General features: G+C 49.3%; 1 protein-coding gene across 1 annotated transcript in view; it reads left to right on the forward strand.

Moving 5' to 3' along the window:
- C8A (complement C8 alpha chain) overlaps positions 1–27,839 on the forward strand; it is a 109,074-nt gene that overhangs the window by 6,681 nt on the left and 74,554 nt on the right. The window contains exons 2-5 of the mRNA XM_072127577.1: positions 2,405–2,498; positions 8,321–8,465; positions 8,548–8,689; positions 10,677–10,866. Of these exons, the coding sequence (XP_071983678.1) occupies positions 2,405–2,498; positions 8,321–8,465; positions 8,548–8,689; positions 10,677–10,866 (571 nt within the window). The remainder of the gene's footprint in view (positions 1–2,404; positions 2,499–8,320; positions 8,466–8,547; positions 8,690–10,676; positions 10,867–27,839) is intronic.

Raw genomic sequence — 27,839 nt, forward strand, 5'->3', positions numbered from 1 at the left:
CAATGCAGCCAGCAGCGCTATAACAGGCTAGACTGATACAATGTAATCTGTCAGTGCAGCCAGCAGCGCTATAACAGGCTAGACTGACACAATGTAATATGTCAATGCAGCCAGCAGTGCTATAACAGGCTAGACTGATACAATGTAATATGTCAGTGCAGCCAGCAGCGCTATAACAGGCTAGACTGATACAATGTAATATGTCAATGCAGCCAGCAGTGCTATTACAGGCTACACGGACACAATGTAATATGTCAGTGCAGCCAGCAGCGCTATAACAGGCTAGACTGACACAATGTAATATGTCAGTGCAGCCAGCAGCGCTATAAAAGGCTAGACTGACACAATGTAATATGTCAATGCAGCCAGCAGTGCTATAACAGGCTACACGGACACAATGTAATATGTCAGTGCAGCCAGCAGCGCTATAACAGGCTAGACTGACACAATGTAATATGTCAATGCAGCCAGCAGTGCTATAACAGGCTACACGGACACAATGTAATATGTCAGTGCAGCCAGCAGCGCTATAACAGGCTAGACTGACACAATGTAATATGTCAATGCAGCCAGCAGTGCTATAACAGGCTACACGGACACAATGTAATATGTCAGTGCAGCCAGCAGCGCTATAACAGGCTAGACTGACACAATGTAATATGTCAGTGCAGCCAGCAGCGCTATAACAGGCTAGACTGACACAATGTAATATGTCAATGCAGCCAGCAGTGCTATAACAGGCTACACGGACACAATGTAATATGTCAGTGCAGCCAGCAGCGCTATAACAGGCTAGACTGACACAATGTAATATGTCAGTGCAGCCAGCAGCGCTATAAAAGGCTAGACTGATACAATGTAATATGTCAGTGCAGCCAGCAGTGCTATAACAGGCTACACGGACACAATGTAATATGTCAGTGCAGCCAGCAGCGCTATAACAGGCTAGATTGACACAATGTAATATGTCAGTGCAGCCAGCAGCGCTATAACAGGCTAGACTGACACAATGTAATATGTCAATGCAGCCAGCAGTGCTATAACAGGCTACACGGACACAATGTAATATGTCAGTGCAGCCAGCAGCGCTATAACAGGCTAGACTGACACAATGTAATATGTCAGTGCAGCCAGCAGCGCTATAACAGGCTAGACTGATACAATGTAGTATGTCAATGCAGCCAGCAGTGCTATAACAGGCTAGACTGATACAATGTAATATGTCAGTGCAGCCAGCAGCGCTATAACAGGCTAGACTGACACAATGTAATATGTCAATGCAGCCAGCAGTGCTATAACAGGCTAGACTGATACAATGTAATATGTCAGTGCAGCCAGCAGCGCTATAACAGGCTAGACTGATACAATGTAATATGTCAATGCAGCCAGCAGTGCTATAACAGGCTACACGGACACAATGTAATATGTCAGTGCAGCCAGCAGCGCTATAACAGGCTAGACTGACACAATGTAATATGTCAGTGCAGCCAGCAGCGCTATAACAGGCTAGACTGACACAATGTAATATGTCAATGCAGCCAGCAGTGCTATAACAGGCTACACGGACACAATGTAATATGTCAGTGCAGCCAGCAGCGCTATAACAGGCTAGACTGACACAATGTAATATGTCAGTGCAGCCAGCAGCGCTATAACAGGCTAGACTGATACAATGTAATATGTCAGTGCAGCCAGCAGTGCTATAACAGGCTACACGGACACAATGTAATATGTCAGTGCAGCCAGCAGCGCTATAACAGGCTAGATTGACACAATGTAATATGTCAGTGCAGCCAGCAGCGCTATAACAGGCTAGACTGACACAATGTAATATGTCAATGCAGCCAGCAGTGCTATAACAGGCTACACGGACACAATGTAATATGTCAGTGCAGCCAGCAGCGCTATAACAGGCTAGACTGACACAATGTAATATGTCAGTGCAGCCAGCAGTGCTATAACAGGCTAGACTGATACAATGTAATATGTCAGTGCAGCCAGCAGCGCTATAACAGGCTAGACTGATACAATGTAATATGTCAATGCAGCCAGCAGTGCTATAACAGGCTACACGGACACAATGTAATATGTCAGTGCAGCCAGCAGCGCTATAACAGGCTAGACTGACACAATGTAATATGTCAGTGCAGCCAGCAGCGCTATAACAGGCTAGACTGACACAATGTAATATGTCAGTACAGCCAGCAGCGCTATAACAAGTATCACATCCTGAATCCAGAATGTAGAGATTTATGGCAGAGTTACTGAAGAGTAGTGTCCTATGTACAAGCGCTGTCACTAGTGTTTGGTACCAGAGGGTCACTGCCTGATTGTTACTATATTGTTTTTCTTATAATTGTGTATTTTTTGGTTTAATTTTAAATATTTTGTGTTTTATCTTTAGATTTGTCAGGAGTTTGGACACCCCTTCCCCTGTGGACTGTGAGCTCGGTCAGTGGTCCCAATGGTCTCCATGTTATCCGTGCCAAGGTACCAAAGTAAGACCCTCCTCCTTCATTAGTGGCTCATCACAATGACCTATTGTTTTCTTTTCATGTTGTTTTCTGAATCTTGTAGCAGAGGTTACTATCATTTTTATTCCTAACACAGTGGGGCTTATTTACTAAGGGTCCCGCGGCTGCATTTCCGTCGGGTTTTCCGACTTTTTGGGGACAGCTTGTGTTGCAATCGCACCGGCTTTCATGCGACACAAATCGGGGGGCAGGCCATCGGACGATCTGGAAGATTCGGACAAACTGCGGGATTTAATGCGCACAGCGCACAGCGCATTATACACGGACAATGCCCTTACATGCACCAGGAAGAAGAAGGTGAACTCCGGGGGCCTGAGCGGGGAAGCGACACATGCAGGATATCGGGCGCACGATCTTAGTGACTCCCCGCACAGCGCATTATACACGGACAATGCACTTACATGCACCAGGAAGAAGAAGGTGAACTCCGGGGACCTGAGCGGGGAAGCGACACATGCAGGATATCGGGCGCAGGATCTTAGTGACTCCCGGCACAGCGCATTATACACGGACAATGCACTTACATGTACCAGGAAGAAGAAGGTGAACTCCGGGGACCTGAGCGGGGAAGTGACACATGCAGGATATCGGGTGCAGGATCTTAGTGACTCCCCGCACAGCGCATTATACACGGACAATGCACTTACATGCACCAGGAAGAAGAAGGTGAACTCCGGGGACCTGAGCGGGGAAGCGACACATGCAGGATATCGGGCGCACGATCTTAGTGACTCCCCGCACAGCACATTATAGACGGACAATGCACTTACATGCACCAGGAAGAAGAAGGTGAACTCCGGGGGCCTGAGCGGGGAATAGACACATGCAGGATATCGGGCGCAGGATCTTAGTGACTCCCCGCACAGCACATTATACATGGACAATGCACTTACATGCACCAGGAAGAAGAAGGTGAACTCCGGGGACCTGAGCGGGGAAGCGACACATGCAGGATATCGGGCGCACGATGTTAGTGACTCCCTGCACAGCGCATTATACACGGACAATGCACTTACATGCACCAGGAAGAAGAAGGTGAACTCCGGGGACCTGAGCGGGGAAGCGACACATGCAGGATATCGGGCGCACGATCTTAGTGACTCCCTGCACAGCGCATTACAGGCAGTCCCCGGGTTACATACAAGATAGGGACTGTAGGTTTGTTCTTAAGTTGAATTTGTATGTAAGTCGAAACTGTATATTTTATCATTGTAGTTCCCGACAATTTTTTTTTTTGCCCCAGTGACAATTGGAGTTTCAAATTTTTTTGCTGTAATAGGACCAAGAATTATCAATAAAGCTTCATTGTAGACAATTTTAAGCTGATTATTGCAGTCTGGGACTATTTTAAAGCATCCAGAGAGCTTCACCAGAGGTCACAGTGGGCAGAGGGGTCTGTCTGTAACTATGGGTTGTCTGTAAGTCGGGTGTCCTTAAGTAGGGGACCGCCTGTATACACGGACAATGCACTTACATGCACCAGGAAGAAGAAGGTGAACTCCGGGGACCTGAGCGGGGAAGCCACACATGCAGGATATCGGGTACATGATCTTAGTGACTCCCCGCACAGCGCATTATACACGGACAATGCACTTACATGCACCAGGAAGAAGAAGGTGAACTCCGGGGACCTGGGCGGGGAAGCGACACATGCAGGATATCGGGGGCAGGATCTCAGTGACTCCCCGCACAGCACATTATACACGGACCATGCACTTACATGCACCAGGAAGAAGAAGGTGAACTCCGGGGACCTGAGTGGGGAAGCGACACATGCAGGATATCGGGCGCACGATCTTAGTGACTCCCCGCACAGCGCATTATACACGGACAATGCACTTACATGCACCAGGAAGAAGAAGGTGAACTCCAGGGACCTGAGCGGGGAAGCGACACATGCAGGATATCGGGCGCACAGTCTTAGTGACTCCCCGCACAGCGCATTATACACGGACAATGCACCAGGAAGAAGAAGGTGAACTCCGGGGACCTGAGCGGGGAAGCGACACATGCAGGATATGGGGTGCACGATCTACGTGAATCGCTGCAGAGTTCATTCTCGTGGGACACTCCGGATCGGGGATCGCGCAGGGACCGGGTAAGTAAATGTGCCCCATTGAGAGAGAAACTAGTAACTTGTTACCACATTGATGGAGATGTTGGCCACTTCCTTCCACATTGATGCCACCATTCAGCTCCGTACAGCTTTAAATTTTGCCTCCTCCATTTTTCTTCTTTATTAAGTTCTGCGCCTCCTTCTTGAGTTAGGTAAACAAATTCATTTTCCAAAATGAAAGAAGAATCGGAGAGGAGCGACCGGGGACGGGTGATTAAGTCGCTCCATACAGATCGCTCCAAACAGTGAATCCCCTGCATCTGTTATTGTAATTATCAATGTTTTCATAACCTGTTACTGATCCAATTAACGTCAACTAGAAATAATTGAGATTGAAGAAGAAAACAAATGACTGTACGATCCTGCGGATTTATATCCCGACACCTCCCCCCTCCGGAATGAGCCAGGAAAAACATCACTGAGATAATAAGATGGAAAGAGATCAACAAGAACAAAAGTTACTTCTGCTTCCTCCAACTTCATACTGGGAGACTGCAGCCAGAGTTATGTACTGTCCCTGGGGAGATGTGTAATCAGACCTCACACTGCTGTGCTCTGTGCTCTCTGCAGCCAGTGTTATGTACTGTCCCTGGGGAGATGTGTAATCAGACCTCACACTGCTGTGCTCTGTGCTCTCTGCAGCCAGTGTTATGTACTGTCCCTGGAGAGATGTGTAATCAGACCTCACACTGCTGTGCTCTGTGCTCTCTGCAGCCAGTGTTATGTCTTGTCCCTGGAGAGATGTGTAATCAGACCTCACACTGCTGTGCTCTGTGCTCTCTGCAGCCAGTGTTATGTATGGACCCCGGAGAGATGTGTAATCAGACCTCACACTGCTGTGCTCTGTGCTCTCTGCAGCCAGTGTTATGTATTGTCCCTGGAGAGATGTGTAATCAGACCTCACACTGCTGTGCTCTGTGCTCTCTGCAGCCAGTGTTATGTACTGTCCCTGGGGAGATGTGTAATCAGACCTCACACTGCTGTGCTCTGTGCACTCTGCAGTCAGTGTTATGTATTGTCCCTGGAGAGATGTGTAATCAGACCTCACACTGCTGTGCTCTGTGCTCTCTGCAGCCAGTGTTATGTATTGTCCCTGGAGAGATGTGTAATCAGACCTCACACTGCTGTGCTCTGTGCTCTCTGCAGCCAGTGTTATGTATTGTCCCTGGAGAGATGTGTAATCAGACCTCGCACTGCTGTGCTCTCTGCAGCCAGTGTTATGTACTGTCCCTGGAGAGATGTGTAATCAGACCTCACACTGCTGTGCTCTGTGCTCTCTGCAGCCAGTGTTATGTATTGTCCCTGGAGAGATGTGTAATCAGACCTCACACTGCTGTGCTCTCTGCAGCCAGTGTTATGTATTGTCCCTGGAGAGATGTGTAATCAGACCTCACACTGCTGTGCTCTCTGCAGCCAGTGTTATGTATTGTCCCTGGAGAGATGTGTAATCAGACCTCACACTGCTGTGCTCTGTGCTCTCTGCAGCCAGTGTTATGTATTGTCCCTGGAGAGATGTCTAATCAGACCTCACACTGCTGTGCTCTGTGCTCTCTGCAGCCAGTGTTATGTATTGTCCCTGGAGAGATGTGTAATCAGACCTCACACTGCTGTGCTCTCTGCAGCCAGTGTTATGTATTGTCCCTGGAGAGATGTGTAATCAGACCTCGCACTGCTGTGCTCTGTGCTCTCTGCAGCCAGTGTTATGTACTGTCCCTGGAGAGATGTGTAATCAGACCTCACACTGCTGTGCTCTGTGCTCTCTGCAGCCAGTGTTATGTACTGTCCCTGGAGAGATGTGTAATCAGACCTCACACTGCTGTGCTCTGTGCTCTCTGCAGCCAGTGTTATGTACTGTCCCTGGAGAGATGTGTAATCAGACCTCACACTGCTGTGCTCTGTGCTCTCTGCAGCCAGTGTTATGTACTGTCCCTGGAGAGATGTGTAATCAGACCTCGCACTGCTGTGCTCTGTGCTCTCTGCAGCCAGTGTTATGTACTGTCCCTGGAGAGATGTGTAATCAGACCTCACACTGCTGTGCTCTGTGCTCTCTGCAGCCAGTGTTATGTACTGTCCCTGGAGAGATGTGTAATCAGACCTCACACTGCTGTGCTCTGTGCTCTCTGCAGCCAGTATTATGTATTGTCTCTCAAGAGATGTGTGCTTGGACCTTTGTGTATGTAGTTATTAGCAGCAGGACAGTGATATTTGGATTTATATTCCACGTTTGTAGCTTTTCCAAGTGCACTGGGTGTGCCCTCACACTGCTGTGCTCCTAGCTGTCTGCATTGAATTGAGTGATTAAGTATTTTTCCAGAAACTTGTTACATCTGGTGAGTGTTGAGTAGTTCTCCAACTCACCCCAATACAGTTTGGGAGCTAGCTGCAGAGAGCACAGAGCACAGCAGTGTAACACCCCCTCCCCTTATACCCCAGTACACCTTCATTACACATCTCTCCAGGGACAATACATAATTGATGATCATTTGTGTGGTCACACCTGCTGACAGATCCCTTTGAAGAGGACCCTAGGGCAGTGGTGGCGAACCTGTGGCACGTGTGCCAGAGGTGGCACTCAGAGCCCTTTCTGTGGGCACTCAGGCCAGCACCCCAGGACAGAATTCACCAAACAGGACCAAATCTATCAAATCTTCCTGCAGTCCCAGGCAATTTAAGAGATGCTGCTCTCAGCTTTATTTTGCATTAACACTTCATTGACTGTTTGGAACTGCTTGAAAAGTGAGATGGTGTTAATAGAACTACATTATCTTTGTAGGTCATCCTGCTACACCGACCATTCTTGTACAGAGACCCTGGAGAGAAGCTACAATGATGGTCTGAATTTGCCCACCTTCTTTCAACTGTATTGGTGGCCTTAGGAGAGCCGATACAATTGAAAGAAGTGGAAGAACAGGTAACAGTAAGTTACTGCTTAAAATGCCACGTTGGCACTTCATGGTAAATAAGTGGATTTTTTTTTTGTAGTTTGGGCACTCTGGGGCACATTTACTTACCCGGCCCATTCGCGATCCAGCGGCGCGTTCTCTGCACAGGATTCGGGTCCGGCTGGGATTTGAGATGGTAGTTCCTCCGCCGTCCACCAGGTGGCGCTGCAGCGCCGAAAATAATCTTAACGCCCCGGAATGCACCATCCCATAGAAGGTGAAGGTGAGCGCTCCCCAAGCGACACATTTCGGTTTTTAAATGCGGCGGTTTTTCCGAATACGTCGGGTTTTCGTTCGGCCACGCCCCCCCGATTTCTGTCGCGCGCATGCCGGCCCCGATGCGCCACAATCCGATCGCGTGCGCCAAAAACCCGGGGCAATTCATGTACAAGCGGCGCAAATCGGAAATATTCGGGTAACACGTCGGGAAAACGCGAATCGGGCCCTTAGTAAATGACCCCCTCTGTCTCTAAAAGGTTCGCCATCACTGCCCTAGGGTATCTTCCAATATGTCTCTGAGACTGCATGCTGTGAGAGGGGAGGAGGGGCTGCAGCTATGGTATGTCTGACACTGAGCAATGGTTACAGCCACACCAACTTTAATTGTATATAGCAGGTTCTTTGGATCCATAGTTTGGATTGTCCCATATGTAATTATCATGGGTGCTGTTAGTCCCTACCCCCTGTGTTGGGTCCCTATTACAGTAACCCCTCCCTCTGTTACACAGCACCGGTACCGCTCTCTGGTGCAGCCGTCCAACTTCGAAGGAAGGATCTGCGTTGGGAATCATTGGGAATCCGTTATCTGTAAAAGCTCGGAGAAATGTGTCCCGGACAATCAGTGCGGCAACGACTTTCAGTGCCAAGAAAGTGGTAAGAGATGGCGAGGGTCGGAGGAGGACGCACCATGATGTCTGTGGGATCCTCCTGACTATGTGTCTGTGCCCCCTGACAGGACGATGTATAAAGAGAAAGCTGCTGTGCAATGGGGACAAGGACTGCCGGGATGGCTCTGATGAGGACGACTGCGAGGAGGAGGAAGAGACCTTCTGCACAGACCTGTTTCCCATCCCAGGAGCTGAGATGGCGGTCAGAGGGTGAGGCTGTCTCTTCTCCTATGTATCTGCATTCTCTGAGAGGAGAGATTGTACCTGCAGCATATCTCTTCCAATGTGTCTGTGAGACTGCATGCTGTGAGAGGGGAAGAGGTGGAGCTGCAGCTGCAGCATATCTCTACCAATGTGTCTGTGAGACTGCATGCTGTGAGAGGGGAGGAGGGAGAGGTGGAGGTGCAGCTGCAGCATATCTCTTCCAATGTGTCTGTGGGACTGTATGCTGTGAGAGGGGAGGAGGGAGAGGTGCAGCTGCAGCAGATCTCTATCAATGTGTCTGTGGGACTGCATGCTGTGAGAGGGGAGGAGGGAGAGGTGGAGGTGCAGCTGCAGCATATCTCTTCCAATGTGTCTGTGGGACTGCATGCTGTTAAAGGGGAGGAGGGAGAGGTGGAGGTGCAGCTGCAGCAGATCTCTTCCAATGTGTCTGTGAGACTGCATGCTGTGAGAGGGGAAGAGGAGGAGGTGCAGCTGCAGCATATCTCTACCAATGTGTCTGTGAGACTGCATGCTGTGAGAGGGGAAGAGGTGGAGGTGCAGCTGGAGCATATCTCTATCATGGGTCTGTGAGACTGTATGCTGAGAGAGGGGAGGAGGGAGAGGTGGAGGTGCAGCTGCAGCATATCTCTTCCAATGTGTCTGTGAGACTGCATGCTGTGAGAGGGGAAGAGGTGGAGGTGCAGCTTCAGCATATCTCTACCAATGTGTCTGTGAGACTGCATGCTGTGAGAGGGGAGGAGGTAGAGGTGGAGGTGCAGCTGCAGCAGATCTCTTCCAATGTGTCTGTGAGACTGCATGCTGTGAGAGGGCAAGAGGAAGAGGTGGAAGTGCACAAACATCATATCAAATCCAGTGTGACTTATTTACGAGGGGGAGCAGATGGCAGACTGGCCGGACTGTTCTGTGAACTCCTCGGACCGGGTAAGTAAATGTGCCCCTATGCGCCTATGAGAGGGGAGGAGGGAGAGGTGGAGATGCAGCTGCAGCATATCTCTACTAATGTGTATGTGAGACTGCATGTTGTGAAGAGGGAGAGGTGAAGGAGATGGAGAACCCCAAGCCCTGTGCTTAACTCCATTCCGTTTAGTCGTCCCAACATACATACTATGTCCTCTCTTTGTGGCCCCCTCATTTAGCTTCCATCTATAATGCCCCCCCCCCCCATACACTTACATAAACTTTTCCTTCCTTCTTGCTGTAAAATAACCCTCCCCAGTCCTCGTTCCCCCACAGTAGTTCTTCTCATTGGAGCTCATTTACTTAGGGCTCCGCGGCCGCACTTTCGTCGGGTTTCCCGACTTTTTCCGTTTCGCGCTGAATTCCGCCGGGACTTTGGCACATGTGATCGGATTTCGGATTTCCAAAAAAACGCAGAATTTAAAAAACAAAGTGTGTCTCAAAATCAAGCACTTATATGCACCGGGGAGAAGATGGTGAACTCCGGCGGATCTCGGCGCAGCACTGACACCTGCAGGAAGTTGGACGCACAAGCTTGCTGGATCGCGACAGGACCAGGTAAGTAAATGAGCCCCATTGTTTCCAGACTATGTCCGTTTTGAGTCACGTTTAACAGGGGTTTTTGGCGTACTCGATCGGATTTTGGCGCAATCGCGCAGACTTTAATGCAACACAAACTGTGGCAGTGGCCGTCGGACAACCCGATGGATTCGGACAACGCACAAGACACGCACTGACAAACGCCGGGAAGAAGAAGGTGAACTCTGTCGGACCTGAGCAGGGAAGCGACAGATGCTGGATATCGGGCGCACGATGTTAGTGAATCGCGGAAGACTTCATCCTCATCGGACAACGCACCTCGGGGATAGCGACAGGACCGGGTGAGTAAATGTGCCCCTTTGTCTGTGAGACTGCAGGGTGTACTTATAATGCAGAAATGTACTTATAATTAAGAAACAGAATTGATATTTTGTATAGAACTTTCTTTCTTCTGATCCTCATGCCTTTCCTGTAGTTTTAATGTCCTGACGCAGGAGGACGCGCAGCCGGTTCTAGATCAGAATTACTACGGTGGACAATGCGAATACGTCTATAACGGGGAGTGGAGGGAGCTGCGGTACGACCCCACCTGTGAGCAGATGTACTACGCTGACGATGAGAAGTTCTTCAGGAAACCCTACAACTTCCATTTCTATCAGTTCCTTGTAAGTTCTCAAACCCCAATATAAGTCTGCACCCAAAATTGGACTACAAATGCGGAGGAGTTATGCAAAATTGACTCATAATGGAAGATACTGGCAAGATCATCCTCCCACTTGTTCCCCTTATTATCCTTTACAATGGGGGGGGGGGGGGTATTTAGTCACCAATTGTATAAGTTCTCCCACTAAAGATGAGAGTGACATCCAGGGGTGAACCAAGCCTTTCTGCCCGAGGCGAGCCATAGAGAGACACCCCCCCATATATGTATTAAATCAGATGCAGTGTAGAAAATAGATACATCATGCCACCATGTAGTATAAAATAGATACAGCGTGCTGCCATACAGTATAAAATGCATACAGCATTTCGCAATGCAGTATAAAATGCATACAGCGTGCCGCCATGTTGTATAAAATGCATACAGCGTGCCGCCATGTGGTATAAAATGCATACGGCATGCCATTGTGTAGTACAAAATGCATATAGCGTGCCGCCATGTAGTACAAAATGCATACAGTGTGCCAACATGTACAACAAAATGCATACAGAATGCCGCCATGTAGTATAAAATGCATACAGCGCGCCACCATATAGTATAAAATACATACAGCGTGCTGCCATGAAGTATAAGATGCATACAGCATGCCGCCATTTAGTATAAAATACATACAGCGGGCCGTCATGTAGTATAAAGTGGCATTACCTGTAGTAATGGCTCCTGTGTCCTCCCATTACCTGTAGTAATGGCTCCTGTGTCCTCCCATTACCTGTAGTAATGGCTCCTGTGTCCTCCCCTCATTACCTGTAGTAATGGCTCCTGTGTCCTCCTCTCATTACCTGTAGTAATGGCTCCTGTGTCCTCCCCTCATTACCTGTAGTAATGGCTCCTCTGTCCTCCTCTCATTACCTGTAGTAATGGCTCCTCTGTCCTCCTCTCATTACCTGTAGTAATGGCTCCTCTGTCCTCCTCTCATTACCTGTAGTAATGGTTCCTGTGTCCTCCCCTCATTACCTGTAGTAATGGTTCCTGTGTCCTCCTCTCATTTCCTGTAGTAATGGCTTCTCTGTCCTCCTCTCATTACCTGTAGTAATGGCTCCTGTGTCCTCCTCTCATTACCTGTAGTAATGGCTCCTCTGTCCTCCTCTCATTACCTGTAGTAATGGCTCCTGTGTCCTCCCCCTCATTACCTGTAGTAAAGGCTCCTGTGTCCTCCCCTCATTACCTGTAGTAATGGCTCCTGTGTCCTCCTCTCATTACCTGTGGTAATGGCTCCTCTGTCCTCCTCTCATTACCTGTAGTAATGGCTCCTCTGTCCTCCTCCCATTACCTGTAGTAATGGCTCCTCTGTCCTCCTCTCATTACCTGTGGTAATGGCTCCTCTGTCCTCCTCTCATTACCTGTAGTAATGGCTCCTCTGTCCTCCCCTCATTACCTGTAGTAATGGCTCGTGTGTCCTCCCCTCATTACCTGTAGTAATGGCTCCTGTGTCCTCCCCTCGTTACCTGTAGTAATGGCTCCTGTGTCCTCCCCTCGTTACCTGTAGTAATGGCTCCTCTGTCCTCCTCCCATTACCTGTAGTAATGGCTCCTGTGTCCTCCTCTCATTACCTGTGGTAATGGCTCCTGTGTCCTCCTCTCATTACCTGTAGTAATGGCTCCTGTGTCCTCCCCTCATTACCTGTAGTAATGGCTCCTGTGTCCTCCTCTCATTGCCTGTAGTAATGGCTCCTGTGTCCTCCTCTCATTACCTGTAGTAATGGCTCCTGTGTCCTCCCCTCATTACCTGTAGTAATGGCTCCTGTGTCCTCCTCTCATTACCTGTAGTAATGGCTCCTGTGTCCTCCCCTCATTACCTGTAGTAATGGCTCCTGTGTCCTCCCCTCATTACCTGTAGTAATGGCTCCTCTGTCCTCCCCTCATTACCTGTAGTAATGGCTCCTCTGTCCTCCTCTCATTACCTGTAGTAATGGCTCCTCTGTCCTCCTCTCATTACCTGTAGTAATGGCTCCTCTGTCCTCCTCTCATTACCTGTAGTAATGGCTTCACTGTCCTCCTCTCATTACCTGTAGTAATGGCTCCTCTGTCCTCCTCTCATTACCTGTAGTAATGGCTCCTCTGTCCTCCTCTCATTACCTGTAGTAATGGCTCCTGTGTCCTCCCCTCATTACCTGTAGTATTGTCTCCTGTGTCCTCCCCTCATTACCTGTAGTAATGGCTCCTCTGTCCTCCCCTCATTACCTGTAGTAATGGCTCCTCTGTCCTCCCCTCATTACCTGTAGTAGGGCGGCACGGTGGCTGAGTGAGTAGCACATCTGCCTTGCAGCACTGGGGTCCTGGGTTCGAATCCCACCCAGGTCAACATCTGCAAAGAGTTTGTATGTTCTCTCCGTGTTTGCGTGGGTTTCCTCCGGGTACTCCGGTTTCCTCCCACACTTCAAAACATACTGTTAGGTTGTTTAGATTGTGAGCCCCTTGGGGACAGGGACCAATTTGACATGCTTGTGCAGCGCTGCGTAATCTGTGTGTGCTATATAAATAAAGGAATTATTATTATTATTATTATTACCTGTAGTAATGGCTCCTGTGTCCTCCTCTCATTACCTGTAGTAATGGCTCCTCTGTCCTCCTCTCATTACCTGTAGTAATGGCTCCTGTGTCCTCCTCTCATTACCTGTAGTAATGGCTCCTCTGTCCTCCCCTCATTACCTGTAGTAATGGCTCCTGTGTCCTCCTCTCATTACCTGTAGTAATGGCTCCTCTGTCCTCCCGTCATTACCTGTAGTAATGGCTCATCTGTCCTCCCCTCATTACCTGTAGTAATGGCTCCTGTGTCCTCCCCTCATTACCTGTAGTAATGGCTCCTGTGTCCTCCCCTCATTACCTGTAGTAATGGCTCCTGTGTCCTCCCCTCGTTACCTGTAGTAATGGCTCCTGTGTCCTCCCCTCATTACCTGTAGTAATGGCTCCTGTGTCCTCCTCTCATTACCTGTAGTAATGGCTCCTGTGTCCTCCTCTCATTACCTGTAGTAATGGCTCCTCTGTCCTCCTCTCATTACCTGTAGTAATGGCTCCTGTGTCCTCCCCTCATTACCTGTAGTAATGGCTCCTGTGTCCTCCCCTCATTACCTGTAGTAATGGCTCCTGTGTCCTCCCCTCGTTACCTGTAGTAATGGCTCCTGTGTCCTCCCCTCATTACCTGTAGTAATGGCTCCTCTGTCCTCCACTCATTACCTGTAGTAATGGCTCCTGTGTCCTCCCCTCATTACCTGTAGTAATGGCTCCTCTGTCCTCCTCTCATTACCTGTAGTAATGGCTCCTGTGTCCTCCCCTCATTACCTGTAGTAATGGCTCCTGTGTCCTCCCCTCATTACCTGTAGTAATGGCTCCTGTGTCCTCCCCTCATTACCTGTAGTAATGGCTCCTCTGTCCTCCCCTCATTACCTGTAGTAATGGCTCCTGTGTCCTCCCCTCATTACCTGTAGTAATGGCTCCTGTGTCCTCCCCTCATTACCTGTAGTAATGGCTCCTCTGTCCTCCCCTCATTACCTGTAGTAATGGCTCCTGTGTCCTCCCCTCATTACCTGTAGTAATGGCTCCTCTGTCCTCCTCTCATTACCTGTAGTAATGGCTCCTGTGTCCTCCCCTCATTACCTTTAGTAATGGCTCCTCTGTCCTCCTCTCATTACCTGTAGTAATGACTCCTCTGTCCTCCTCTCATTACCTGTAGTAATGGCTCCTCTGTCCTCCTTTCATTACCTGTAGTAATGGCTCCTGTGTCCTCCCCTCATTACCTGTAGTAATGGCTCCTCTGTCCTCCCCTCATTACCTGTAGTAATGGCTCCTGTGTCCTCCTCTCATTACCTGTAGTAATGGCTCCTGTGTCCTCCCCTCATTACCTGTAGTAATGGCTCCTCTGTCCTCCCCTCATTACCTGTAGTAATGGCTCCTGTGTCCTCCCCTCATTACCTGTAGTAATGGCTCCTGTGTCCTCTCATTACCTGTAGTAATGGCTCCTGTGTCCTCCCCTCATTACCTGTAGTAATGGCTCCTGTGTCCTCTCATTACCTGTAGTAATGGGTCCTGTGTCCTCCCCTCATTACCTGTAGTAATGGCTCCTCTGTCCTCCTCTCATTACCTGTAGTAATGGCTCCTCTGTCCTCCTCTCATTACCTGTAGTAATGACTCCTCTGTCCTCCTCTCATTACCTGTAGTAATGGCTCCTCTGTCCTCCCCTCATTACCTGTAGTAATGGCTCCTGTGTCCTCCTCTCCTTACCTGTAGTAATGGCTCCTGTGTCCTCCCCTCATTACCTGTAGTAATGGCTCCTGTGTCCTCCCCTCATTACCTGTAGTAATGGCTCCTGTGTCCTCCCCTCATTACCTGTAGTAATGGCTCCTCTGTCCTCCTCTCATTACCTGTAGTAATGGCTCCTGTGTCCTCCTCTCATTACCTGTAGTAATGGCTCCTGTGTCCTCCTCTCATTACCTGTAGTAATGGCTCCTGTGTCCTCCCCTCATTACCTGTAGTAATGGCTCCTGTGTCCTCCTCTCATTACCTGTAGTAATGGCTCCTGTGTCCTCCCCTCATTACCTGTAGTAATGGCTCCTCTGTCCTCCTCTCATTACCTGTAGTAATGGCTCCTGTGTCCTCCTCTCATTACCTGTAGTAATGGCTCCTGTGTCCTCCTCTCATTACCTGTAATAATGTCTCCTCTGTCCTCCTCTCACTACCTGTAGTAATGGCTCCTATGTCCTCCTCTCATTACCTGTAGTAATGGCTCCTGTGTCCTCCTCTCATTACCTGTAGTAATGGCTCCTGTGTCCTCCTCTCATTACCTGTAGTAATGGCTCCTGTGTCCTCCCCTCATTACCTGTAGTAATGGCTTCTCTGTCCTCCTCTCATTACCTGTAGTAATGGCTCCTGTGTCCTCCTCTCATTACCTGTAGTAATGGCTCATCTGTCCTCCTTTCATTACCTGTAGTAATGGCTCCTCTGTCCTCCTCTCATTACCTGTAGTAATGGCTCCTGTGTCCTCCTCTCATTACCTGTAGTAATGGCTCCTGTGTCCTCCCCTCATTACCTGTAGTAATGGCTCCTGTGTCCTCCCCTCATTACCTGTAGTAATGGCTCCTGTGTCCTCCTCTCATTACCTGTAGTAATGGCTCCTGTGTCCTCCTCTCATTACCTGTAGTAATGGCTCCTGTGTCCTCCTCTCATTACCTGTAGTAATGGCTCCTGTGTCCTCCTCTCATTACCTGTAGTAATGGCTCCTGTGTCCTCCTCTCACTACCTGTAGTAATGGCTCCTATGTCCTCCTCTCATTACCTGTAGTAATGGTTTCTGTGTCCTCCTCTCATTACCTGTAGTAATGGCTCCTGTGTCCTTCTCTCATTACCTGTAGTAATGGCTCCTGTGTCCTCCTCTCATTACCTGTAGTAATGGCTCCTCTGTCCTCCTCTCATTACCTGTAGTAATGGCTCCTGTGTCCTCCCCTCATTACCTGTAGTAATGGCTCCTGTGTCCTCCTCTCATTACCTGTAGTAATGGCTCCTGTGTCCTCCTCTCATTACCTGTAGTAATGGCTCCTGTGTCCTCCTCTCATTACCTGTAGTAATGGCTCCTCTGTCCTCCCCTCATTACCTGTAGTAATGGCTCCTGTGTCCTCCTCTCATTACCTGTAGTAATGGCTCCTCTGTCCTCCCCTCATTACCTGTAGTAATGGCTCCTCTGTCCTCCCCTCATTACCTGTAGTAATGGCTCCTGTGTCCTCCTCTCATTACCTGTAGTAATGGCTCCTCTGTCCTCCCCTCATTACCTGTAGTAATGGCTCCTCTGTCCTCCTTTCATTACCTGTAGTAATGGCTCCTCTGTCCTCCTCTCATTACCTGTAGTAATGGCTCCTGTGTCCTCCTCTCATTACCTGTAGTAATGGCTCCTGTGTCCTCCCCTCATTACCTGTAGTAATGGCTCCTCTGTCCTCCCCTCATTACCTGTAGTAATGGCTCCTGTGTCCTCCCCTCATTACCTGTAGTAATGGCTCCTGTGTCCTCCCCTCATTACCTGTAGTAATGGCTCCTGTGTCCTCCTCTCATTACCTGTAGTAATGGCTCCTGTGTCCTCCTCTCATTACCTGTAGTAATGGCTCCTGTGTCCTCCTCTCATTACCTGTTGTAATGGCTCCTGTGTCCTCCTCTCATTACCTGTAGTAATGGCTCCTGTGTCCTCCCCTCATTACCTGTAGTAATGGCTCCTGTGTCCTCCCCTCATTACCTGTAGTAATGGCTCCTGTGTCCTCCTCTCATTACCTGTAGTAATGGCTCCTGTGTCCTCCCCTCATTACCTGTAGTAATGGCTCCTCTGTCCTCCCCTCATTACCTGTAGTAATGGCTCCTGTGTCCTCCCCTCATTACCTGTAGTAATGGCTCCTGTGTCCTCCCCTCATTACCTGTAGTAATGGCTCCTGTGTCCTCCCCTCATTACCTGTAGTAATGGCTCCTCTGTCCTCCCCTCATTACCTGTAGTAATGGCTCCTGTGTCCTCCCCTCATTACCTGTAGTAATGGCTCCTGTGTCCTCCTATCATTACCTGTAGTAATGGCTCCTGTGTCCTCCCCTCATTACCTGTAGTAATGGCTCCTCTGCCCTCCTCTCATTACCTGTAGTAATGGCTCCTGTGTCCTCCCCTCATTACCTGTAGTAATGGCTCCTCTGTCCTCCCCTCATTACCTGTAGTAATGGCTCCTGTGTCCTCCTCTCATTACCTGTAGTAATGGCTCCTCTGTCCTCCCCTCATTACCTGTAGTAATGGCTCCTCTGTCCTCCCCTCATTACCTGTAGTAATGGCTCCTCTGTCCTCCTCTCATTACCTGTAGTAATGGCTCCTGTGTCCTCCTCTCATTACCTGTAGTAATGGCTCCTGTGTCCTCCTCTCATTACCTGTAGTAATGGCTCCTGTGTCCTCCTCTCATTACCTGTAGTAATGGCTCCTGTGTCCTCCCCTCATTACCTGTAGTAATGGCTCCTCTGTCCTCCTCTCATTACCTGTAGTAATGGCCCCTGTGTCCTCCTCTCATTACCTGTAGTAATGGCTCCTGTGTCCTCCTCTCATTACCTGTAGTAATGGCTCCTGTGTCCTCCCCTCATTACCTGTAGTAATGGCTCCTGTGTCCTCCCCTCATTACCTGTAGTAATGGCTCCTGTGTCCTCCCCCCTCATTACCTGTAGTGATGGCTCCTGTGTCCTCCTCTCATTACCTGTAGTAATGACTCCTGTGTCCTCCTCTCATTACCTGTAGTAATGGCTCCTCTGTCCTCCTCTCATTACCTGTAGTAATGGCTCCTGTGTCCTCCCCTCATTTCCTGTAGTAATGGCTCCTGTGTCCTCCTCTCATTACCTGTAGTAATGGCTCCTGTGTCCTCCCCTCATTACCTGTAGTAATGGCTCCTGTGTCCTCCCCTCATTACCTGTAGTAATGGCTCCTGTGTCCTCCTCTCATTACCTGTAGAAATGGCTCCTGTGTCCTCTCATTACCTGTAGTAATGGCTCCTCTGTCCTCCTCTCATTACCTGTAGTAATGGCTCCTCTGTCCTCCTCTCATTACCTGTAGTAATGGCTCCTGTGTCCTCCTCTCATTACCTGTAGTAATGGCTCCTGTGTCCTCCTCTCGTTACCTGTAGTAATGGCTCCTGTGTCCTCCTCTCATTACCTGTAGTAATGGCTCCTGTGTCCTCCTCTCATTACCTGTAGTAATGGCTCCTGTGTCCTCCCCTCATTACCTGTAGTAATGGCTCCTGTGTCCTCCTCTCATTACCTGTAGTAATGGCTCCTGTGTCCTCCCCTCATTACCTGTAGTAATGGCTCCTCTGTCCTCCTCTCATTACCTGTAGTAATGGCTCCTGTGTCCTCCCATTACCTGTAGTAATGGCTCCTGTGTCCTCCTCTCATTACCTGTAGTAATGGCTCCTGTGTCCTCCTCTCATTACCTGTAGTAATGGCTCCTGTGTCCTCCTCTCATTACCTGTAGTAATGGCTCCTATGTCCTCCCCTCATTACCTGTAGTAATGGCTCCTGTGTCCTCCCCTCATTACCTGTAGTAATGGCTCCTGTGTCCTCCCCTCATTACCTGTAGTAATGGCCCCTCTTTCCTCCAATCATTACCTGTAGTAATGGCTCCTTTGTCCTCCTCTCATTACCTGTAGTAATAGCTCCTCTGTCCTCCTCTCATTACCTGTAGTAATAGCTCCTCTGTCCTCCTCTCATTACCTGTAGTAATGGCTCCTGTGTCCTCCCCTCATTACCTGTAGTAATGGCTCCTGTGTCCTCCTCTCATTACCTGTAGTAATGGCTCCTGTGTCCTCCCCTCATTACCTGTATTAATGGCTCCTCTGTCCTCCCCTCATTACCTGTAGTAATGGCTCCTGTGTCCTCCCCTCATTACCTGTAGTAATGGCTCCTCTGTCCTCCTCTCATTACCTGTAGTAATGGCTCCTGTGTCCTCCTCTCATTACCTGTAGTAATGGCTCCTGTGTCCTCCTCTCATTACCTGTAATAATGTCTCCTCTGTCCTCCTCTCACTACCTGTAGTAATGGCTCCTATGTCCTCCTCTCATTACCTGTAGTAATGGCTCCTGTGTCCTCCTCTCATTACCTGTAGTAATGGCTCCTGTGTCCTCCTCTCATTACCTGTAGTAATGGCTCCTGTGTCCTCCCCTCATTACCTGTAGTAATGGCTTCTCTGTCCTCCTCTCATTACCTGTAGTAATGGCTCCTGTGTCCTCCTCTCATTACCTGTAGTAATGGCTCATCTGTCCTCCTTTCATTACCTGTAGTAATGGCTCCTCTGTCCTCCTCTCATTACCTGTAGTAATGGCTCCTGTGTCCTCCTCTCATTACCTGTAGTAATGGCTCCTGTGTCCTCCCCTCATTACCTGTAGTAATGGCTCCTGTGTCCTCCCCTCATTACCTGTAGTAATGGCTCCTGTGTCCTCCTCTCATTACCTGTAGTAATGGCTCCTGTGTCCTCCTCTCATTACCTGTAGTAATGGCTCCTGTGTCCTCCTCTCATTACCTGTAGTAATGGCTCCTGTGTCCTCCTCTCATTACCTGTAGTAATGGCTCCTGTGTCCTCCTCTCACTACCTGTAGTAATGGCTCCTATGTCCTCCTCTCATTACCTGTAGTAATGGTTTCTGTGTCCTCCTCTCATTACCTGTAGTAATGGCTCCTGTGTCCTTCTCTCATTACCTGTAGTAATGGCTCCTGTGTCCTCCTCTCATTACCTGTAGTAATGGCTCCTCTGTCCTCCTCTCATTACCTGTAGTAATGGCTCCTGTGTCCTCCCCTCATTACCTGTAGTAATGGCTCCTGTGTCCTCCTCTCATTACCTGTAGTAATGGCTCCTGTGTCCTCCTCTCATTACCTGTAGTAATGGCTCCTGTGTCCTCCTCTCATTACCTGTAGTAATGGCTCCTCTGTCCTCCCCTCATTACCTGTAGTAATGGCTCCTGTGTCCTCCTCTCATTACCTGTAGTAATGGCTCCTCTGTCCTCCCCTCATTACCTGTAGTAATGGCTCCTCTGTCCTCCCCTCATTACCTGTAGTAATGGCTCCTGTGTCCTCCTCTCATTACCTGTAGTAATGGCTCCTCTGTCCTCCCCTCATTACCTGTAGTAATGGCTCCTCTGTCCTCCTTTCATTACCTGTAGTAATGGCTCCTCTGTCCTCCTCTCATTACCTGTAGTAATGGCTCCTGTGTCCTCCTCTCATTACCTGTAGTAATGGCTCCTGTGTCCTCCCCTCATTACCTGTAGTAATGGCTCCTCTGTCCTCCCCTCATTACCTGTAGTAATGGCTCCTGTGTCCTCCCCTCATTACCTGTAGTAATGGCTCCTGTGTCCTCCCCTCATTACCTGTAGTAATGGCTCCTGTGTCCTCCTCTCATTACCTGTAGTAATGGCTCCTGTGTCCTCCTCTCATTACCTGTAGTAATGGCTCCTGTGTCCTCCTCTCATTACCTGTTGTAATGGCTCCTGTGTCCTCCTCTCATTACCTGTAGTAATGGCTCCTGTGTCCTCCCCTCATTACCTGTAGTAATGGCTCCTGTGTCCTCCCCTCATTACCTGTAGTAATGGCTCCTGTGTCCTCCTCTCATTACCTGTAGTAATGGCTCCTGTGTCCTCCCCTCATTACCTGTAGTAATGGCTCCTCTGTCCTCCCCTCATTACCTGTAGTAATGGCTCCTGTGTCCTCCCCTCATTACCTGTAGTAATGGCTCCTGTGTCCTCCCCTCATTACCTGTAGTAATGGCTCCTGTGTCCTCCCCTCATTACCTGTAGTAATGGCTCCTCTGTCCTCCCCTCATTACCTGTAGTAATGGCTCCTGTGTCCTCCCCTCATTACCTGTAGTAATGGCTCCTGTGTCCTCCTCTCATTACCTGTTGTAATGGCTCCTGTGTCCTCCCCTCATTACCTGTAGTAATGGCTCCTGTGTCCTCCTATCATTACCTGTAGTAATGGCTCCTGTGTCCTCCCCTCATTACCTGTAGTAATGGCTCCTCTGCCCTCCTCTCATTACCTGTAGTAATGGCTCCTGTGTCCTCCCCTCATTACCTGTAGTAATGGCTCCTCTGTCCTCCCCTCATTACCTGTAGTAATGGCTCCTGTGTCCTCCTCTCATTACCTGTAGTAATGGCTCCTCTGTCCTCCCCTCATTACCTGTAGTAATGGCTCCTCTGTCCTCCCCTCATTACCTGTAGTAATGGCTCCTCTGTCCTCCTCTCATTACCTGTAGTAATGGCTCCTGTGTCCTCCTCTCATTACCTGTAGTAATGGCTCCTGTGTCCTCCTCTCATTACCTGTAGTAATGGCTCCTGTGTCCTCCTCTCATTACCTGTAGTAATGGCTCCTGTGTCCTCCCCTCATTACCTGTAGTAATGGCTCCTCTGTCCTCCTCTCATTACCTGTAGTAATGGCCCCTGTGTCCTCCTCTCATTACCTGTAGTAATGGCTCCTGTGTCCTCCTCTCATTACCTGTAGTAATGGCTCCTGTGTCCTCCCCTCATTACCTGTAGTAATGGCTCCTGTGTCCTCCCCTCATTACCTGTAGTAATGGCTCCTGTGTCCTCCCCCCTCATTACCTGTAGTGATGGCTCCTGTGTCCTCCTCTCATTACCTGTAGTAATGACTCCTGTGTCCTCCTCTCATTACCTGTAGTAATGGCTCCTCTGTCCTCCTCTCATTACCTGTAGTAATGGCTCCTGTGTCCTCCCCTCATTTCCTGTAGTAATGGCTCCTGTGTCCTCCTCTCATTACCTGTAGTAATGGCTCCTGTGTCCTCCCCTCATTACCTGTAGTAATGGCTCCTGTGTCCTCCCCTCATTACCTGTAGTAATGGCTCCTGTGTCCTCCTCTCATTACCTGTAGAAATGGCTCCTGTGTCCTCTCATTACCTGTAGTAATGGCTCCTCTGTCCTCCTCTCATTACCTGTAGTAATGGCTCCTCTGTCCTCCTCTCATTACCTGTAGTAATGGCTCCTGTGTCCTCCTCTCATTACCTGTAGTAATGGCTCCTGTGTCCTCCTCTCGTTACCTGTAGTAATGGCTCCTGTGTCCTCCTCTCATTACCTGTAGTAATGGCTCCTGTGTCCTCCTCTCATTACCTGTAGTAATGGCTCCTGTGTCCTCCCCTCATTACCTGTAGTAATGGCTCCTGTGTCCTCCTCTCATTACCTGTAGTAATGGCTCCTGTGTCCTCCTCTCATTACCTGTAGTAATGGCTCCTGTGTCCTCCTCTCATTACCTGTAGTAATGGCTCCTGTATCCTCCTCTCATTACCTGTAGTAATGGCTCCTGTGTCCTCCTCTCATTACCTGTAGTAATGGCTCCTGTGTCCTCCCCTCATTACCTGTAGTAATGGCTCCTCTGTCCTCCTCTCATTACCTGTAGTAATGGCTCCTGTGTCCTCCCATTACCTGTAGTAATGGCTCCTGTGTCCTCCTCTCATTACCTGTAGTAATGGCTCCTGTGTCCTCCTCTCATTACCTGTAGTAATGGCTCCTGTGTCCTCCTCTCATTACCTGTAGTAATGGCTCCTATGTCCTCCCCTCATTACCTGTAGTAATGGCTCCTGTGTCCTCCCCTCATTACCTGTAGTAATGGCTCCTGTGTCCTCCCCTCATTACCTGTAGTAATGGCCCCTCTTTCCTCCAATCATTACCTGTAGTAATGGCTCCTTTGTCCTCCTCTCATTACCTGTAGTAATAGCTCCTCTGTCCTCCTCTCATTACCTGTAGTAATAGCTCCTCTGTCCTCCTCTCATTACCTGTAGTAATGGCTCCTGTGTCCTCCCCTCATTACCTGTAGTAATGGCTCCTGTGTCCTCCTCTCATTACCTGTAGTAATGGCTCCTGTGTCCTCCCCTCATTACCTGTATTAATGGCTCCTCTGTCCTCCTCTCATTACCTGTAGTAATGGCTCCTGTGTCCTCCTCTCCTTACCTGTAGTAATGGCTCCTCTGTCCTCCCCTCATTACCTGTAGTAATGGCTCCTCTGTCCTCCCCTTATTACCTGTAGTAATGGCTCCTCTGTCCTCCCCTCATTACCTGTAGTAATGGCTCCTCTGTCCTCCCCTTATTACCTGTAGTAATGGCTCCTGTGTCCTCCTCTCATTACCTGTAGTAATGGCTCCTGTGTCCTCCCCTCGTTACCTGTAGTAATGGCTCCTCTGTCCTCCCCTCATTACCTGTAGTAATGGCTCCTCTGTCCTCCCCTCATTACCTGTAGTAATGGCTCCTGTGTCCTCCTCTCATTACCTGTAGTAATGGCTCCTGTGTCCTCCCCTCATTACCTGTAGTAATGGCTCCTGTGTCCTCCTCTCATTACCTGTAGTAATGGCTCATCTGTCCTCCTCTCATTACCTGTAGTAATGGCTCCTGTGTCCTCCTCTCATTACCTGTAGTAATGGCTCCTGTGTCCTCCCCTCATTACCTGTAGTAATGGCTCCTGTGTCCTCCTCTCATTACCTGTAGTAATGGCTCCTCTGTCCTCCTCTCATTACCTGTAGTAATGGCTCCTGTGTCCTCCCCTCATTACCTGTAGTAATGGCTCCTATGTCCTCCTCTCATTACCTGTAGTAATGGCTCCTGTGTCCTCCCCTCATTACCTGTAGTAATGGCTCCTGTGTCCTCCCCTCATTACCTGTAGTAATGGCTCCTGTGTCCTCCCCTCATTACCTGTAGTAATGGCTCCTCTGTCCTCCTCTCATTACCTGTAGTAATGGCTCCTGTGTCCTCCTCTCATTACCTGTAGTAATGGCTCCTGTGTCCTCCTCTCATTACCTGTAGTAATGGCTCCTGTGTCCTCCTCTCACTACCTGTAGTAATGGCTCCTATGTCCTCCTCTCATTACCTGTAGTAATGGCTCCTGTGTCCTCCTCTCATTACCTGTAGTAATGGCTCCTGTGTCCTCCCCTCATTACCTGTAGTAATGGCTCCTGTGTCCTCCTCTCACTACCTGTAGTAATGGCTCCTATGTCCTCCTCTCATTACCTGTAGTAATGGCTCCTCTGTCCTCCTCTCATTACCTGTAGTAATGGCTCCTGTGTCCTCCCCTCATTACCTGTAGTAATGGCTCCTGTGTCCTCCTCTCATTACCTGTAGTAATGGCTCCTGTGTCCTCCTCTCACTACCTGTAGTAATGGCTCCTATGTCCTCCTCTCATTACCTGTAGTAATGGCTCCTCTGTCCTCCTCTCATTACCTGTAGTAATGGCTCCTGTGTCCTCCCCTCATTACCTGTAGTAATGGCTCCTGTGTCCTCCTCTCATTACCTGTAGTAATGGCTCATCTGTCCTCCTTTCATTACCTGTAGTAATGGCTCCTCTGTCCTCCTCTCATTACCTGTAGTAATGGCTCCTGTGTCCTCCCCTCATTACCTGTAGTAATGGCTCCTGTGTCCTCCCCTCATTACCTGTAGTAATGGCTCCTGTGTCCTCCCCTCATTACCTGTAGTAATGGCTCCTCTGTCCTCCTCTCATTACCTGTAGTAATGGCTCCTCTGTCCTCCCCTCATTACCTGTAGTAATGGCTCCTGTGTCCTCCCCTCATTACCTGTAGTAATGGCTCCTCTGTCCTCCCCTCATTACCTGTAGTAATGGCTCCTCTGTCCTCCTCTCATTACCTGTAGTAATGGCTCCTCTGTCCTCCCCTCATTACCTGTAGTAATGGCTCCTGTGTCCTCCCCTCATTACCTGTAGTAATGGCTCCTGTGTCCTCCTCTCATTACCTGTAGTAATGGCTCCTCTGTCCTCCTCTCATTACCTGTAGTAATGGCTCCTGTGTCCTCCTCTCATTACCTGTAGTAATGGCTCCTGTGTCCTCCCCTCATTACCTGTAGTAATGGCTCCTGTGTCCTCCCCTCATTACCTGTAGTAATGGCTCCTATGTCCTCCTCTCATTACCTGTAGTAATGGCTCCTGTGTCCTCCTCTCATTACCTGTAGTAATGGCTCCTATGTCCTCCCCTCATTACCTGTAGTAATGGCTCCTGTGTCCTCCCCTCATTACCTGTAGTAATGGCTCCTGTGTCCTCCCCTCATTACCTGTAGTAATGGCCCCTCTTTCCTCCAATCATTACCTGTAGTAATGGCTCCTGTGTCCTCCTCTCATTACCTGTAGTAATAGCTCCTCTGTCCTCCTCTCATTACCTGTAGTAATAGCTCCTCTGTCCTCCTCTCATTACCTGTAGTAATGGCTCCTGTGTCCTCCCCTCATTACCTGTAGTAATGGCTCCTGTGTCCTCCCCTCATTACCTGTAGTAATGGCTCCTCTGTCCTCCTCTCATTACCTGTAGTAATGGCTCCTGTGTCCTCCTCTCCTTACCTGTAGTAATGGCTCCTCTGTCCTCCCCTCATTACCTGTAGTAATGGCTCCTCTGTCCTCCCCTTATTACCTGTAGTAATGGCTCCTCTGTCCTCCCCTCATTACCTGTAGTAATGGCTCCTCTGTCCTCCCCTTATTACCTGTAGTAATGGCTCCTGTGTCCTCCTCTCATTACCTGTAGTAATGGCTCCTGTGTCCTCCCCTCGTTACCTGTAGTAATGGCTCCTCTGTCCTCCCCTCATTACCTGTAGTAATGGCTCCTCTGTCCTCCCCTCATTACCTGTAGTAATGGCTCCTGTGTCCTCCTCTCATTACCTGTAGTAATGGCTCCTGTGTCCTCCCCTCATTACCTGTAGTAATGGCTCCTGTGTCCTCCTCTCATTACCTGTAGTAATGGCTCATCTGTCCTCCTCTCATTACCTGTAGTAATGGCTCCTGTGTCCTCCTCTCATTACCTGTAGTAATGGCTCCTGTGTCCTCCCCTCATTACCTGTAGTAATGGCTCCTGTGTCCTCCTCTCATTACCTGTAGTAATGGCTCCTCTGTCCTCCTCTCATTACCTGTAGTAATGGCTCCTGTGTCCTCCCCTCATTACCTGTAGTAATGGCTCCTATGTCCTCCTCTCATTACCTGTAGTAATGGCTCCTGTGTCCTCCCCTCATTACCTGTAGTAATGGCTCCTGTGTCCTCCCCTCATTACCTGTAGTAATGGCTCCTGTGTCCTCCCCTCATTACCTGTAGTAATGGCTCCTCTGTCCTCCTCTCATTACCTGTAGTAATGGCTCCTGTGTCCTCCTCTCATTACCTGTAGTAATGGCTCCTGTGTCCTCCTCTCATTACCTGTAGTAATGGCTCCTGTGTCCTCCTCTCATTACCTGTAGTAATGGCTCCTGTGTCCTCCTCTCATTACCTGTAGTAATGGCTCCTGTGTCCTCCTCTCACTACCTGTAGTAATGGCTCCTATGTCCTCCTCTCATTACCTGTAGTAATGGCTCCTGTGTCCTCCTCTCATTACCTGTAGTAATGGCTCCTGTGTCCTCCCCTCATTACCTGTAGTAATGGCTCCTGTGTCCTCCTCTCACTACCTGTAGTAATGGCTCCTATGTCCTCCTCTCATTACCTGTAGTAATGGCTCCTCTGTCCTCCTCTCATTACCTGTAGTAATGGCTCCTGTGTCCTCCCCTCATTACCTGTAGTAATGGCTCCTGTGTCCTCCTCTCATTACCTGTAGTAATGGCTCCTGTGTCCTCCTCTCACTACCTGTAGTAATGGCTCCTATGTCCTCCCCTCATTACCTGTAGTAATGGCTCCTGTGTCCTCCTCTCATTACCTGTAGTAATGGCTCCTGTGTCCTCCCCTCATTACCTGTAGTAATGGCTCCTGTGTCCTCCTCTCATTACCTGTAGTAATGGCTCCTCTGTCCTCCTCTCATTACCTGTAGTAATGGCTCCTGTGTCCTCCCCTCATTACCTGTAGTAATGGCTCCTGTGTCCTCCTCTCATTACCTGTAGTAATGGCTCCTGTGTCCTCCTCTCATTACCTGTAGTAATGGCTCCTCTGTCCTCCTCTCATTACCTGTAGTAATGACTCCTGTGTCCTCCCCTCATTACCTGTAGTAATGGCTCATCTGTCCTCCTTTCATTACCTGTAGTAATGGCTCCTCTGTCCTCCTCTCATTACCTGTAGTAATGGCTCCTGTGTCCTCCCCTCATTACCTGTAGTAATGGCTCCTGTGTCCTCCCCTCATTACCTGTAGTAATGGCTCCTGTGTCCTCCCCTCATTACCTGTAGTAATGGCTCCTCTGTCCTCCTCTCATTACCTGTAGTAATGGCTCCTCTGTCCTCCTCTCATTACCTGTAGTAATGGCTCCTGTGTCCTCCTCTCATTACCTGTAGTAATGGCTCCTGTGTCCTCCCCTCATTACCTGTAGTAATGGCTCCTGTGTCCTCCCCTCATTACCTGTAGTAATGGCTCCTATGTCCTCCTCTCATTACCTGTAGTAATGGCTCCTGTGTCCTCCTCTCATTACCTGTAGTAATGGCTCCTGTGTCCTCCCCTCATTACCTGTAGTAATGGCTCCTGTGTCCTCCCCTCATTACCTG

This window comes from Engystomops pustulosus, chromosome 10, assembly GCF_040894005.1.
Source record: "Engystomops pustulosus chromosome 10, aEngPut4.maternal, whole genome shotgun sequence".
NCBI lineage: Eukaryota > Metazoa > Chordata > Amphibia > Anura > Leptodactylidae > Engystomops > Engystomops pustulosus.